The sequence below is a fragment of the Coenobita brevimanus genome, chromosome 53 (genome assembly GCF_032717465.1).
Source record: "Coenobita brevimanus isolate Jiangsu-jjx chromosome 53, ASM3271746v2, whole genome shotgun sequence".
Classification (NCBI taxonomy): domain Eukaryota; kingdom Metazoa; phylum Arthropoda; class Malacostraca; order Decapoda; family Coenobitidae; genus Coenobita; species Coenobita brevimanus.
Genome location: NC_137006.1, coordinates 41,187,205 through 41,201,828, shown reverse-complemented (window position 1 = coordinate 41,201,828; position 14,624 = coordinate 41,187,205). Strand labels below are relative to the sequence as shown.

Genomic DNA, 14,624 nt, shown 5'->3' with positions numbered 1-14,624 from the left:
TTATTAAGCTTTTGGGTAAAATTTTGAACTGGCGGGGTTAAATACAGCCTTAATATTAACCCTCTTATATTCGAGACATTTTCCCACCTGAATAAAATCGTCTGGAGGCAGTAGTGATAAACAAAAGATATACTGAACATGGTAGGATTGGAGAGGCTATTTTTTTCCCCTTCTTATCCTTGCTTTTCTTTTCTCTTATTCTCTTATATTATTTTCCTTTTATTTTGTATTCATTTTCTACCTATTTTCATGTTCCTTTATTTTCTTTTGTCTTTTCCTTTCTTTTATTTTCCTTTTTTCTTTTCCTCTTTTGATTTCTTTCTTTTTTCTTCTCCTTTCTTTTATTTTCTTTCTTTTTTCTGTTGCTTTTAGTTTCCTTTTTTCTGTTACTCTCCTCATTTTTTCTTTTTTGTTTTTCTTGTATTTTTAACTTTCTTTTGTTTCCTCTTTTCTTTCTTTTCTCCTGTGCATATTCCTCATTAATCCCTTCAGCCCAAGGACACCAATTTCAATATTCTTGTCATTCTCAGATGATTTTTTCAGTTCAAATGAGCAGCCGTGAAGCTGAGGGATTAATGAAGGTTCTCCCAACCCCTCCAGTTCTAGAAGTCTCCCCAAAGCTGAATAAAATTGTCTGAAGATCACAAGAATACAGTAGCAAAAGACGTCATTGTAGGGAAAGGATTGGTATTTCTCGTATGTTATTTAATGTCAACTTTTATTAATCCTGAAGTGATTTAAATAACATACAAAGGTGTGCTGATCTCCTGGCGCCGGGTGACGTCATTTCCCGCTCATTCCCGCAGCTCCCAGACGAGTTTACTCAGCTTAAGGAAAGACCTGTCATATTGAAGAAGGGTTAATCTTGCTCCATCTAACCCCTCTCTCTAACCCCTGAATAAAATCACCTGGAGATTAGAAGAATAGAATTTTTAAAAGACGTCCCCTTGGTTTTAGTGGCGTAATGTGTGATAAACCTAATAAATCTCCAAGGAAGTGGATCAAAGGAGCCTGTAAACCCACGAGAAAATGGTTTATTGTATTTGTAAAGCTGTGACTGGTGAAGGGCGGCTATTAGAATTTTTTTTTTTATATTTAGTGGCATTTCTTACCTCATATAGCCTCCATTTTTAGTCATTTTTAAGATTTTTTTTAAACCTTACCCTTTTGCTGCGATGTGATTGGCTCAAAGCAGACGATTATTTGCATTGGCTCAAAGCAGGCGATTATTTGCAGACTATTGTTTTATTGTAGTTAACAGCAGATTTTTATGAAATTGGCTTAATCCCCTTGCACACACACACACACACACACACACACACACACACACACACACACACACACACACACACACACACACACAATGTTTGAACCCAGGTACTTCATTTGAGCTAATGCTATATGATTTTAACACACACACACACACACACACACACACACACACACGCAGCAGAAGGGTTAAGGAAGAGTACTAGCCAAAACATAATATATACCTCAGGGGGAGCAATAAATGGGGCTTTGGTTAATTTTACCCTTTTTATCGTAGGCGCAAATAATCGTAGTCGTTTCAGCTTCCTTCTTGAACTATATCGTAAGTAAAGAATGGTTAGCAATATCGTATGTGTTGGTGATGTGCATTTTCTTCCTATATTCAGTACTGTGCATAATATGGTGTGATTTTTTGCTGTTCTTTGTATATCCATGTTATGATGTTTGTCTCAGGTGCATTCTTCACGGTATACTTAATAAATAAATAAATATAATGCCTGTAATTTGATGTACGTTTATTGCCTTTATTGGCTGGGTCAAAAGCCACGCCTTATCGGGATTAATAGGATGTTATAAATGTCAGTGTGCAGTAGAAAATACTATTATCCACACACACACACACACACACACACACACACACACACACACACATACTGCTCGCTGGCTCAGTGGTAACGTTCTCGCTTGCCATCTGGTAGACGGGAATTTGTGCCTTGCTCAGGTTGCGAAAAGTTTCACTGACGAAGTGGGTGGTTACTGTCCCCCTTGAGCAAAGGGATGGGTGTGTACATGTGTCAAGGTCACAGCCTTGTCCTTAGACCGGACTATATGAGCTCTCAGCTCCCTCTCGGGAGGGTAAAAAGCTGACAATCACGACCATCAAGTGATCCTGACCGACCCGGTGAATTACACACACCTTACATTACCGTACCTCACACTGGCACACCTCACACTGCCACATCTCACATTGCCACACCCCAGTCACACCTCACACTCCACACCTCACACCACACCTCACACTGCCACACCCCAGTCACACCTCACACTCCACACCTCACACCACACCTCACACTCCCACACCTCACACTCCACACCTCACACTTTTCTCCCGCCTCCTTGCTGCACAAAGGAATTTCTAGCATCTTATACCAGCGCTCAGAACAAGGCCTATATAAAATTCTTGTGTTCCGTGAAAACTTAATTACGTTGATTCTCTCCAGGACAAAGGCGGTTCGTAAACAGTTTTAAAAATTAAGTTCATTACAGTTTCAGGGCAACTAGACTTAGCCATGACATTGTCCGATATGTTTAAAGTTCTAGTAAACCGAGATAGATAGTGTTAAACTGAGATACGATAGTGTTAAACCGAGATAGATAGTGTTAAACTGAGATATGATAGTGTTAAACTGAGATGTGATGGTGTTAAACTGAGATATGATGGTGTTACTCCGAGATATGATAGTGTTAATCCGAGTTATGATAGTGTTAAGCAGAGATACGATACTGTTAATCCGAGTTATGATAGTATTAATCCGAGATACGATAGTGGTAAATCGATGTACGATAGCGTTCATCATTGTGGTGTAATATCCGTTAGGCTACAGTAAAACCTTAACTCGTACAGGAGAGAAACCTGAGCAGTGAATGACAGCAACGTTTCTAGATTCCAGGCTATAGAATTCCCTTTTTCAGAACAGCTATAGGCATGGTCAGGATGGAATTTGAAAGCAATAGAGAAATTTATTTGTATTCTGGAATGGACAAATGGGGCTAAGAGTAAGATGTGGAATTAATAAATGGATGGAAAGAGATACATTGAGATGGTATGAACCGACACAAAGAATGTTCATAGAGTTGTCAAGGATAGTCTTTGAAAGTCAGACTGAGGATAAGATTGGTAGATGCAAAAGGTATGGGCCATGGAAGAAGAGCGGAGTGGTGCAAGAATATTGTGTGTGAGTGTGTGTGTGTGTGTGTGTGTGTGTGTGTGTGTGTGTGTGTGTGTGTGTGTGTGTGTGTGAGAGAGAGAGAGAGAGAGAGAGAGAGAGAGAGAGAGAGTATAAAGCAGCCCAGAGGTTGTTATATCCTAGTTATCCCTTGTCGAGAGTTTCTCAGGAGGGAGCAAGAAGACTAACATGATAATGATGGCAATGCTGATGAAGGTGATAAACTTTCATTATGTGTATAACTGGTTTAATGCACATGGATATCCTAGCAGTTTTTGTGATTACTTAACCATATAATTCACAGTGGTTTGGCAGATGACACAAGTGCCACACTGGAAGAGGACAGTCTACCTCTGTTTGCTGTAAGGTCTGTAATCTTATAAACTCTCCCCAATTTACGTGTTAAAGGTGTTCTGTTTCCTGTGCAGCTGTGGTTGCTAAATAGTGTTGGTACAATTGTGAAGTTTCCTTCTCTTAGGTAAAAGATGGTGGAAAAATTGGCACAAGAAGGAAAATAACGTGTCAGAAAGGAAATATAAAACTTGAACTGTAATTTGATATAAAGGAGAAATTTGCTGGACGTAAATTCCAAAAGTATTTTTTCGATTGATGTTACTTTTCCTGCCATCATTTGCATCGGAGAGACAGGTAGGTAGTAACAACACTATTTTAGCAGTCTCTGATTATCGAAAGATGTGTTACTTTATAAAAACACCCATGTCTGTGGCGTGCAGCTTTTCACCCACATTATGTTCCACTGCTGATACGGTACTCTGTGACTTTAATTTCGCCTGTGAAGTTTGCACCTGCAGATTGAAGTCTTTGTCTCACACCTTTATCTTTCTTTAGCCCCGTGCGCTTTGGGTTGAGATGCATGAATAAACGTACAATTTTCTTTTCATAGCTTAGATTTCTTTTAGCAGGAAGGACACGGCAAGGAAAGTACTAGTCCTCTCTTGTGTCTTGTACTTCCTGCCGAAAGTAAATCATAGTTCGAGAAGAAAGCTGGCGTTAGTTTTTTCGTGCATTTGAGGGCCTTATCTTATGTGGCACTGTAGGGTTCGTAGTACCATTTTCTGTGCGATTTATTATGCCTATTACAGTTTGATTTTCTCCTTAATGTTATTCATATATTATCAATTAGCGACATAGCCTGCGTTTTGCGGCGTCTACACCAAGTGTTTGCTGACGTGGGCGGGTACGGACGGAGTTTAGCATCATTGTAAACATGTAAATGGCCGCACTGGACACGAACGAGTGCGAACAAGATTATTATGCGTTACATTTATAAAGAACCCCCGCCAGCAACTTCCCGCGCCAGCAAACATATGGTGAGGATGCGGTCATCGTAACGTACAAGAGGGTAAAAGGGGTGTAATATACCAAATAAATCGTTTTAGAACATGTGCTACAAAGGCTTCAGTGCCCCCTAGGATACGTCCCTAGCCCTGGTAGGCAAACATGGCGCAGATGTGCAGCTGTTATTTTTATTTTTCCTCAGCCTGCACTCTGGTCACTTATTTATTTACTGTATCTGTTGTTTCTTTCAGATTAAAACCCATTTATTATGAGCTCGTCAAGCCCAAAACGTAAGATGACTGTGGTGTAAGTGTAGAGAGGGATGCAGTGTACCAGGCGTCGACCCCGCTACCCCTCTCTCTGTCCACACCCGCCTCACTCACTCCCATCTACGCTAAACTTAAAATAAATTACCTTCATAGCCTCTTAACATACAGCAGCCCTTTTTCAGTCTGTATTATGTACGATATGGATAATCTAGGAAATCTGGTAAGGTAGTTGAGATAGTCTTGTGAAAATAGTTTGCTTTCTTTGATGGTGTCACTCCATGGAGGACATTGGAAATATTAGTCTGTTTCTTTGTTGGTAATGCAGTCAGTAAAGTGCACAGGATGCAGGAAATGTGTCTGGGAGAGTGAGGAAGGGTGTTGCAAGTGTGTTAGGGAGAGTAAGGCAGGGTGTAGAAAGTGTATCAACATGAATGAGGCAGGGTGTAGGAAGTGTATCAGGAGAGTGAGGCAGGGTGTAGGAAGTGTGTCAGCAAGAGTGAGGCAGGGTGTAGGAAGTGTGTCAGCAAGAGTGAGGCAGGGTGTAAGAAATGTGTCAGCAAGAGTGAGGCAGGGTGTAGGAAGTGTGTCAGCAAGAGTGAGGCAGGGTGTAGGAAGTGTGTCAACAAGAGTGAGGCAGGGTGTAGGAAGTGTGTCAACAAGAGTGAGGCAGGGTGTAGAGAGTACGTCAGGGTGTTGGACGAGTTAGGGAGGGTGGAAGCTGTGTCAGGGACTCAGGAAGGGTGGCAGAGTGAGGTGTGGGAAGGTGCACGTATTTCTGAGTGAGGGAGGTGGTGTGTCATGAAGAATGAGACAGGATGTGGGGTGAATTAGTGAGACAGGATGTGGGGTGAATTAGTGAGACAGGATGTGGAGTGTATTAGTGAGACAGGATGTGTGGTGAATTAGTGATGGTGTAGTGTGGTGGAGAGGCAGGGAGGTGTCGGGGAGTGTGTGGTAAATTACGAAGGTGGTGGGTCAGTCAGGGTGCAGGATAAATTAAGGAGGGTGCAGGGTGTGGTAGTGAAGAAGGGAGGTGTGGGAGGATGAGACTGGGAAGGAATCGAACGGGGAAGGCATAGGGTGAATTAAAGGGCGTGTAGGATGAGACAGAGAGAATGAGGGTTATTCAGTGAGGTATGATAGGGTGTAAGGTAAGTCAGTGAGGTGAGAGAGGCCAAGACGAGGCAGGATAGTGTAGGAAGGTGTCGAATAAGGCAGGGTGAGTTAGAGTGAGGAAAAGTATGCGAGGGTGAGGTAGAGTGTGAGGAGTGACAACAGTAGTGTGGGGGATATTACTAGATTTCAGGAAGGTTTGTGAAAAACAGGGTGATTTAGGGAGGGTGAGGCAGGATGTGAGGATGAGTCTGAGAGGCGAAGGAAAATAATGGTGATGCAGGACGATATGGGAAAGTTTTGTATGAGTTGAGAAGAGTGTGGTAAGGCGAAGCAAAGTGTTTGGATGAGGCAGAGTGTAGGGGTGAAGCAGCAGGGTTTAAGGGTGACGCAGGATGTGGGAGGGTGAGGCAGGGTGTGGAGATGAGGCAGGGTTTAAGGGTGAGGCAGGGTGTGGGGGGTGGTGGTGGTTCGCCCCCTGGTACCTGCTTCCAGTGCCTATATGTGGACGCGCTGTAGTCCGCCCGCCACAAGCTTATGTCTGACCACTAGTTCCCGCCTTGGCTCTGCAGTATTATAACCTCTACTACTCCATTTCCTCTCCTATTTTTACTACTACTATTTCCTAGATCTACTACCACTCCCACTAACCTAGAGCATTGAGTATTGTGCAGAGGAAGTAGCTGGAAGAGTTACTAGTGTTAAGATGGTGGTATTGTTCAGTATTGTTGGGAGTACTTTGGCCATGTCCCTTCTTGAAATGGACTGGCAGTGGTGAGGGCGTGTTGTCGTCTGCTAAGAGGCTCCCTGGCATCTCTCTTTTGCCGATTTATTTCTGCATGTTGAGGTTTAATATTCTCTTGCATGTAATTATTGCAACCGTCGATATAGAAATAATAGAAACTGCACACAAGAGAATAATAAAGGGCAATATGCAAAATAAGGTAATAAGGAAGAGGTGGTTGATAACCTGCTAAGTTGACGATAATACGGACCGATGGAGTCTTGTCATGTTTGTGTGTAGAGTTGCAGAGATTGCGTTGCACGTTCACTAACACCAGGTATTTAGCAGTTACGTTCTAACTTTAATGCCATTATATTTTATTAACACAACATGAAATGTCCTCATTCTGACAGTCACGTAGCCTAACAGCTACACTTGCCCATACCCGGAGTACTGTGCTATACGGTAAGGAAAGATGGCAACTTTGGTGCCGCCGCCTATCATATATATATATACTGTATATATATATATATATATATATATATATATATATATATCACACCAATGAATCAGTGGTTGTACAGATAGGCTACGCAGTTCATGCTTGCCAGTACTGACGCGCGAGAAACAATACTGTTCTTGTACTCCCTACTTGTTTTAAAAATATTGTTAACGAAATAAAAGGTAGAAAAATGGAGCTGGCAGGTCCTCGTTTATCGACGAAGGGATGTAGTGATCCCATTGCCTGTGTTCCAAGAGGCGTCGTAGTTTTTACAAAAATCACTGGAAAATAGGTTACATGTGGGACGTACCTTCTTGTAACACCCATGTCTTGAAAGACTGATATAGACTGTCATTGTTGTTGTATAGCAAGGATGTAATTAAAAGCAAAGGCATAAACATAAGCCCCACATTTCAAACCTCACACACGAACATCATGTGCACAATGGGATTTAGCATGATGATTAGATTCTTTACCTCGTTCTCAGAGCACTGAATAAGAACCTGGTACCAGATTATGGAAATTTTTTGTCAGAATCTCAAAACTGAGTTTCATTTCTCCTCTCCTGAATATTCTTGCAGATAAAAATAAAATAATATTATCCTTGTACCGTGAGGTCCATAGTAGAGAGTGTCAGCTGGTGTAGGAAGCGTACCAAAGTTTTCATAAGAAGTCTTAGAAAGTTCTCCTGCGATTAATAGAGCTTAATAAATTTGGATTATAATAAAAAAGTAGCTTTGAGTCTTAGTAATATTTCACGTTAGCGATTCTTTGCTTGTTACTGAAGTCTTTGATAGGTGTTTTGTTTAATAATATGAGCAAGAAATTTTGTACAAAGGTTAAACTTGGGAAGGTTTCTCCTTACACACCCAGAAGTTTGCCACATGTGTAGTCAAGTGTTGTTGCCTGGACCACACCACACCACACCACACCACACCACACAAAACTACGCCAGACCTAACCACATCACGTCACGTCACGTCACACCACACCACACCACGCTACACAACACCACAGTTCACCACATCACCACAACAGATCTTACCTTATCACACCAGTCCACGCCACTCCACGCCACACCTCACCACACCACACCATTCCTCACCTCACCTCACCTCACCTCACCACACCACACCACACCACGCCATGTCACACCACACCTCCATAACAGACCTTACAGGACCACACCACAACACATCACACTGTATCACACCACATCACACCACACCACACCACAGCAAACATTAGGCTACCACACCACACCAATGCAGCACAAAGCACAATACAATGCAACACAGCGCTACAGAGCACACACACACACACACACACACACACACACACACACACACACACACACACACACACACACACACACACACACACAGATTGAATAACAGAGCTCAGAGAGGGAGGCACATTAGATTATGAAACTACAAAGAGAGAGAGAGAGAGAGAGAGAGAGAGAGAGAGACTGTTAAATAGATAGACAGATAGACAGAAGATTAAGAGACAGATCAACAAGGCTCTTTCAGGAAGACAATACACTTCATTACGACCTATATACCTATCTGTTTAAGTAAAGGAGATCGATCTATCTAGTCCTTTAATCCCGTAAGGGGTGGCCAAAAACAAATCGCCTCCATGTAAAGGACTTAAAGATTCAAAAATTGAGAATTGGTCATAAGTCGGCTATATCGGATTTTTTCAGAATTTCGGAAAGGCGGGCGTCAACCTCTTAAATGGTCCTACGATAACACAAAAAAATGAGAAGATTCCAACAAATGGTTTCTGAGATACAGCGTGGAACGGACGCACGGACTAACGGACGCACGGACTAACGGACGCACGGACTAACGGACGCACGGACTAACGGACGCACGGACTAACGGACGCACGGACTAACGGACGCACGGACTAACGGACGCACGGACTAACGGACGCACGGACCAACGGACTAACGGACGCACGGACTAACGGACGCACGGACCAACGGACGCACGGACCAACGGACGTACAGACTAACGGACGCACGGACTAACGGACGTACAGACTGACGGACGTACAGACTAACGGACGCACGGACTAACGGACGCACGGACCAACGGACGTACAGACTAACGGACGCACGGACTAACGGACGTACAGACTGACGGACGTACAGACTAACGGACGCACGGACTAACGGACGCACAGACTAACGGACGCACGGACTAACGGACGTACAGACTAACGGACGCACGGACTAACGGACGTACAGACTAACGGACGTACAGACTAACGGACGTACAGACTAACGGACGCACGGACTAACGGACGTACAGACTGACGGACGTACAGACTAACGGACGCACGGACTAACGGACGCACGGACTAACGGACGTACAGACTAACGGACGTACAGACTAACGGACGTACAGACTAACGGACGCACGGACTAACGGACGCACGGACTAACGGACGCACGGACTAACGGACGCACGGACTAACGGACGTACAGACAAACGGACTAACGGACGTACAGACTAACGGACGTACGGACTAACGGACGCACGGACTAACGGACGCACGGACTAACGGACGCACGGACTAACGGACGCACGGACTAACGGACGCACGGACTAACGGACGCACGGACTAACGGACGTACGGACTAACGGACGTACGGACTAACGGACATGACATAACCTAAGATTCCGAGGAACGAAGTGGAATAACAAATAACGACTGAAAAAGAGAATCCAAGAGAAACAGTCCAAGATTCTCTCTCTCTCTCTCTCTCTCTCTCTCACACACACACACACACACACACACACACACACACACACACACCCTGATTAGCAGATCTGGCGCACGGTCGGCTAGTCAGCGCAGTGCCAACGCGGGCGGCAAATTGGTCTTTAGTTAACGATCAAACTGCGCAGCGCCTAATTAAGGTTTAGGAATTGCCCCCCTGTCTCGATTTCCTGCCAGAGAGAGAGAGAGAGAGAGAGAGAGAGAGAGAGAGAGAGAGAGAGAGAGAGAGAGAGAGAGAGAGAGAGAGAGAGAGACGGTGCGGGGAGGGGTGTATTAGGGGTGTGGATGTGTGGGTGAGGGTGTGTGTGTGTGTGTGTGTGTGTGTGTGTGTGTGTGTGTGTGTGTGTGTGTGTGTGTGTGTGTGTGTGTGTGTGTGTGTGCTCAGGTTCCTGCTTTTGAGTAATTCACAGGACTATCGTATGCAATCAAGGAAAAATGTATGAGGAGAAAATAATACTCATTTTTATATTCTTTTTTGTAAATTAAATGAAACTTTGTAGATAATTAGATCCGTATCTGTTATATCTGCACGCTTGATCCTTTATTTGAAAAAGAAAGAAAGAAAGAATGAGAGAAACCAAGAAAAAAAAAAGAAGCCAAGAAAGAAAGACAAAAAGGAAAGATAATAAAGTGGTAAGTTTAATGTAAGATGAGAGGAATAATTAAATTTCCTTTTTCTTGGCAGTAAATATAACCAATGGATAATTCGAATCGCCTCCACTATTTAGAAACGCTCCTTCCTTTCTTTCAGCAAAGTTAGAAAAATTATTATTATTATTATTATTATTATTGTTGTTGTAAACTGTAAATAAAACCTACGGATAATTCAACCCACGTTCACTATCTTTTCCTAGCCGAGTTTAGCGTCAACTAATCTGTCAACATTTCTTTCAATATTCTAAGTTAGCATTTTTCGTATAAATCCTGAGCTAACGTTTCTCCAAATGGATTCTTTATTATTCTAATTATACACACACTTATCCTGGGACAAATTTGTATAGCTGGCGGGATGTGGCAGTACAGGACTCGAGAGATTTTATAAATACTGTAATTATATTCTAACCTTTGCATAGTCTTTTTTTTTTTTTTTTTAACTTATCGAAACTAGCGTTTTCTAAGAGCACGTTTAAAGACACTTAGTAAATTTCGTGAGGTTTATCCATTATTTAGTATAAGATGTTCTAACCGAATTTAAATTCCTTTTGTGATGAATTATTTTTTATTTCAATTTTCTATGTCCACTTAACTTTATTCACTTAAAAAAAAGGCACTGAAAAAGTGCTCATCATGACCAGATATATGTGATCTGCTGCTGTAAGTCCTCATTCCAGTCAGACGCATACTGACGGCATCACATAGTTGGTTCATTTTACAGTTTTAGTGTGTCTTGTTACACAGTCTCATAGAGCATATACTTATGCTATTAAAATTATATATATATGTTCCTGCATCCGGATCCGGATCCCTCTCAAAGTCCAATCGACTCTTTCACCCATTACCCACCTATCCACCGGATTTCATTGAAAGCCATAACATCCTTTTTAGATAACTTGTGCACAGACAGACAGACACTGGTGAGTACATAACCTTCTCCAGCATCATTGGCATAGGTAATTATCATCTAACCCATTAACCTTTCCTTGTTCTCCCATCAAGAACAGATATTGATTACAACGGGGAACCGATCACAAGTGTGAATTAAAGAATAAGAGACACTGGAAGTCTCTACTTCCCTTTTCTTGTTCTTCGGACTGCAGCAAAAAGCATTAGTCATGACAGGGAACTCATCTTACGTTTGACGAGAAGAACGACAGGGAACTGATCGCAAGTTTGACAGGATAAAACAAAGACATGGGATGATTACAACAAGGAACTGATCGTAAGTTTGGCTTCAGTAGCGAAAGGGACATGACTGTAAGCTTGGCAGGAGAAACAAGAGACGTGGAAAGATTACAACAAGGAATTGATCGTAAGTTTGTGACTAAACGTCTTACAAAGCTGTGTGTGGCGCGGCTTGACTCTCCACACACCCCTCGTCCCCCTAGCGGCCATCACACGCAACTAAGCAATGGCCACAGGTCCCCCCTCCCCCAGTGACATCATTTTTGTAGTGTAGGCGTAGTGTGTGAGGCTTCCCTTGTAGCGGTGGTGGCGGGCGTAGAGAGGCGGGTGTAGCAGCTAGTGTAGGCAGGTGTGGACATCCGCCAGCGTAGATCTATGGCGGCGAGCATTCTTAAAACTGATACGACAAAGGTACAGGCAAGTCCTCAACTTTTCGCGCTCATTTGTAGAACACATGTAGAGGATAAGTTGTGGCTTGCTGGTGTTACGCGCTCCTTAGTGCGATCAGCAGCGAAGTGGAAAGATAAAAATTAATTCCTCACCATATGCTCCATTATTGACGTAAATGGAAACTGGGGATTTGTTTTCCCGTTCGTTGTCATACTTCTAAGAATAGCACCTTTAGGGCTTTCTTTCTTTCTTTTTTTTTTTACTAATTGGACAAAAGTGAATGCAAACCCCCAAAATATGACAGTCATTTGTGGAACTTGTGAGCAATAGTGTTTGGCGGTTAGCCTGCATGCCACGTAACAGGGCGTAGTGGACAACGAGGTAGAGTGGCAAGACACACTATGCCTGTGTTACGAAAAAAGGGAACGTCAGAAGTTGAGGGCTTGCCTGCACTTTCCCAGTTTCATTTTTAGGAATCACGGCCGTTATCTCTAGATGCTCATAGATCTAATCAGCATCTTGAGTCGTAGTTCCGTATTCTAAGTGGCTTTGGGGATTTCGTAACGCCTCTTCCTTAGCGATTTATTCTGCAAATTATGCCTTAATATCCTCTTGTATGTTATTGATGTGAATTACGTCTCTGTCAATTACGTCGATATTTAAATGATATAGATAGCATACAGGAGAATGTTAATGTGTACTGTGCAAAATAAATCGCTAAGGAAAAGGTGCACCGAAGTCTCCCATGCCACCAATAATACAGCCCGTAGTCGTACTCATACTAACAGTGTCACTACATTTGACTAAGCCGTGTGTGCCTTAACATTTGCTGGGATAAATAGTTTGACGTGTTAATGAATGTCTTGGAATTAACGTACTTATGTAAGGCCCCCTATCATGGGGATTTTATAGTTATTCTGACGATATGGAAGATAATTTGTTGACGATTGATAATTATCATATTTTTTAAAAGCCCTGCAATGCCATGACGTAATTATTTTTCTTGCTGTATTTTTCCAACCGTCAGACGATAATATTCAGCTTAAGGAAAGACGCTTGGTTGTGAGTAGATTAGATTTTTTTTCTAACTTCTACAACTAAGGGTCTCTCCAAAGCTGAGTAAAATCGTCTGAAGGTGCTATAGTAAGTTTGCTTTCACCTGATGGAACCCGGCCACTCCCATCCCTTGAATACTAAGGCCTGGGATGCATAAAATTCGAGGAGGAAGGAACGAGTCTCCTTGGTCACTAGACAATTCATCTCTTTTATCTAACTACACCTGGCCATCAACTGAGCCTGAAGGAGTTTGGAATATTTTGTCAAGTTAGAGTAAACGCACTATAGAATACAGCGAACTATACGTCATTGCACTGAGGGGGTTGAAAGGTGTATTTTGACTGACGAGTTCCCGCCAACAGACCCATCTCGTCCTACTACAAGGCGGCCGAGCAGGAGAGGGACTACATCTGTTCCCTGCCCAAGGATAACGGCATGCATCGCTGTGAGAACCTGCCCCACTACAAGCACGAAGGTTAGTGGTGAGAGAGAGAGGTGAGGGGGTGATATGCTTGATGATTCGTTCGCTAAGGTCCAGCAGTACTCTCATGTGCCATACTCTTCACATATATATCATCACTTCAACTCGAATACCCACCGTCCATATCGAATACATTCAGGACTGGTCTGCACTCAACTCAGATATCACACACACACACACACACACACACACACACACACACACACTTTTTTCCCCTCCCCCTTCTCTCCCGGCTTTAAACATCCTGGCTACGCCCCTAGTGAGAAGCGACCAGGTTTCTCCTCTGATCGTCCGTGGTTTAATTCCTGAGAAGTGTCAGGGAAACACCATCAGTATTATTTTCATGAACCGCTATTATAGTCGTTTCATCTTAACTTGGCCAGTATTTTCGTCATTTTACTGCTTATTTCGAGTAGCTCAGTGGCAGCAAAAGACAGTACTACGACTCCACATCCTTTCCATGACACCTCAAGACAGTACTACGACTCCACATCCATTCCATAACACTTCTTCGTGACAAGCTCAGTATGCTAGTATTAATCTATTGTTACAGCAGAGCACTCAAGATGGAGAGATGACAATATTAGGCCAAGTTGGAGTAAAAAGAGTATAGTTCACTGCCAAATTAAGGTCACTCCCACCTTCTATTTCCTCCTTGTCCCATCCCATCCTAACATACAGACTTCTGCCTTATTTATCTCTTCTCATCACTAATATTCTCGTCATCTGCCTTTGTTAGTTTGCCCCAAACCGTCTCCTAATTGTCTCCCCTCTCGCCTGTTGGTTGTTACTCTGTTTAATCCCAGCTCAGCTGATGCACAGACTTACTGATTACCTAACACCTTCCAGGAATGTTCTGTGCAACGACTTTACCCATCTACCCATTACCATTAATCTCACCAACAATAAACTGATTGACTGACTGATTGGTTGATTGACT

General features: G+C 42.9%; 1 protein-coding gene across 1 annotated transcript in view; it reads left to right on the top strand.

Annotated features, from left to right (window-relative positions):
* Window positions 1-14,624, top strand: part of LOC145400804 (voltage-dependent T-type calcium channel subunit alpha-1G-like) — a 470,580-nt gene that overhangs the window by 18,397 nt on the left and 437,559 nt on the right. The window contains exons 5-6 of the mRNA XM_080273240.1: window positions 4,766-4,804; window positions 13,566-13,678. Of these exons, the coding sequence (XP_080129366.1) occupies window positions 4,766-4,804; window positions 13,566-13,678 (152 nt within the window). The remainder of the gene's footprint in view (window positions 1-4,765; window positions 4,805-13,565; window positions 13,679-14,624) is intronic.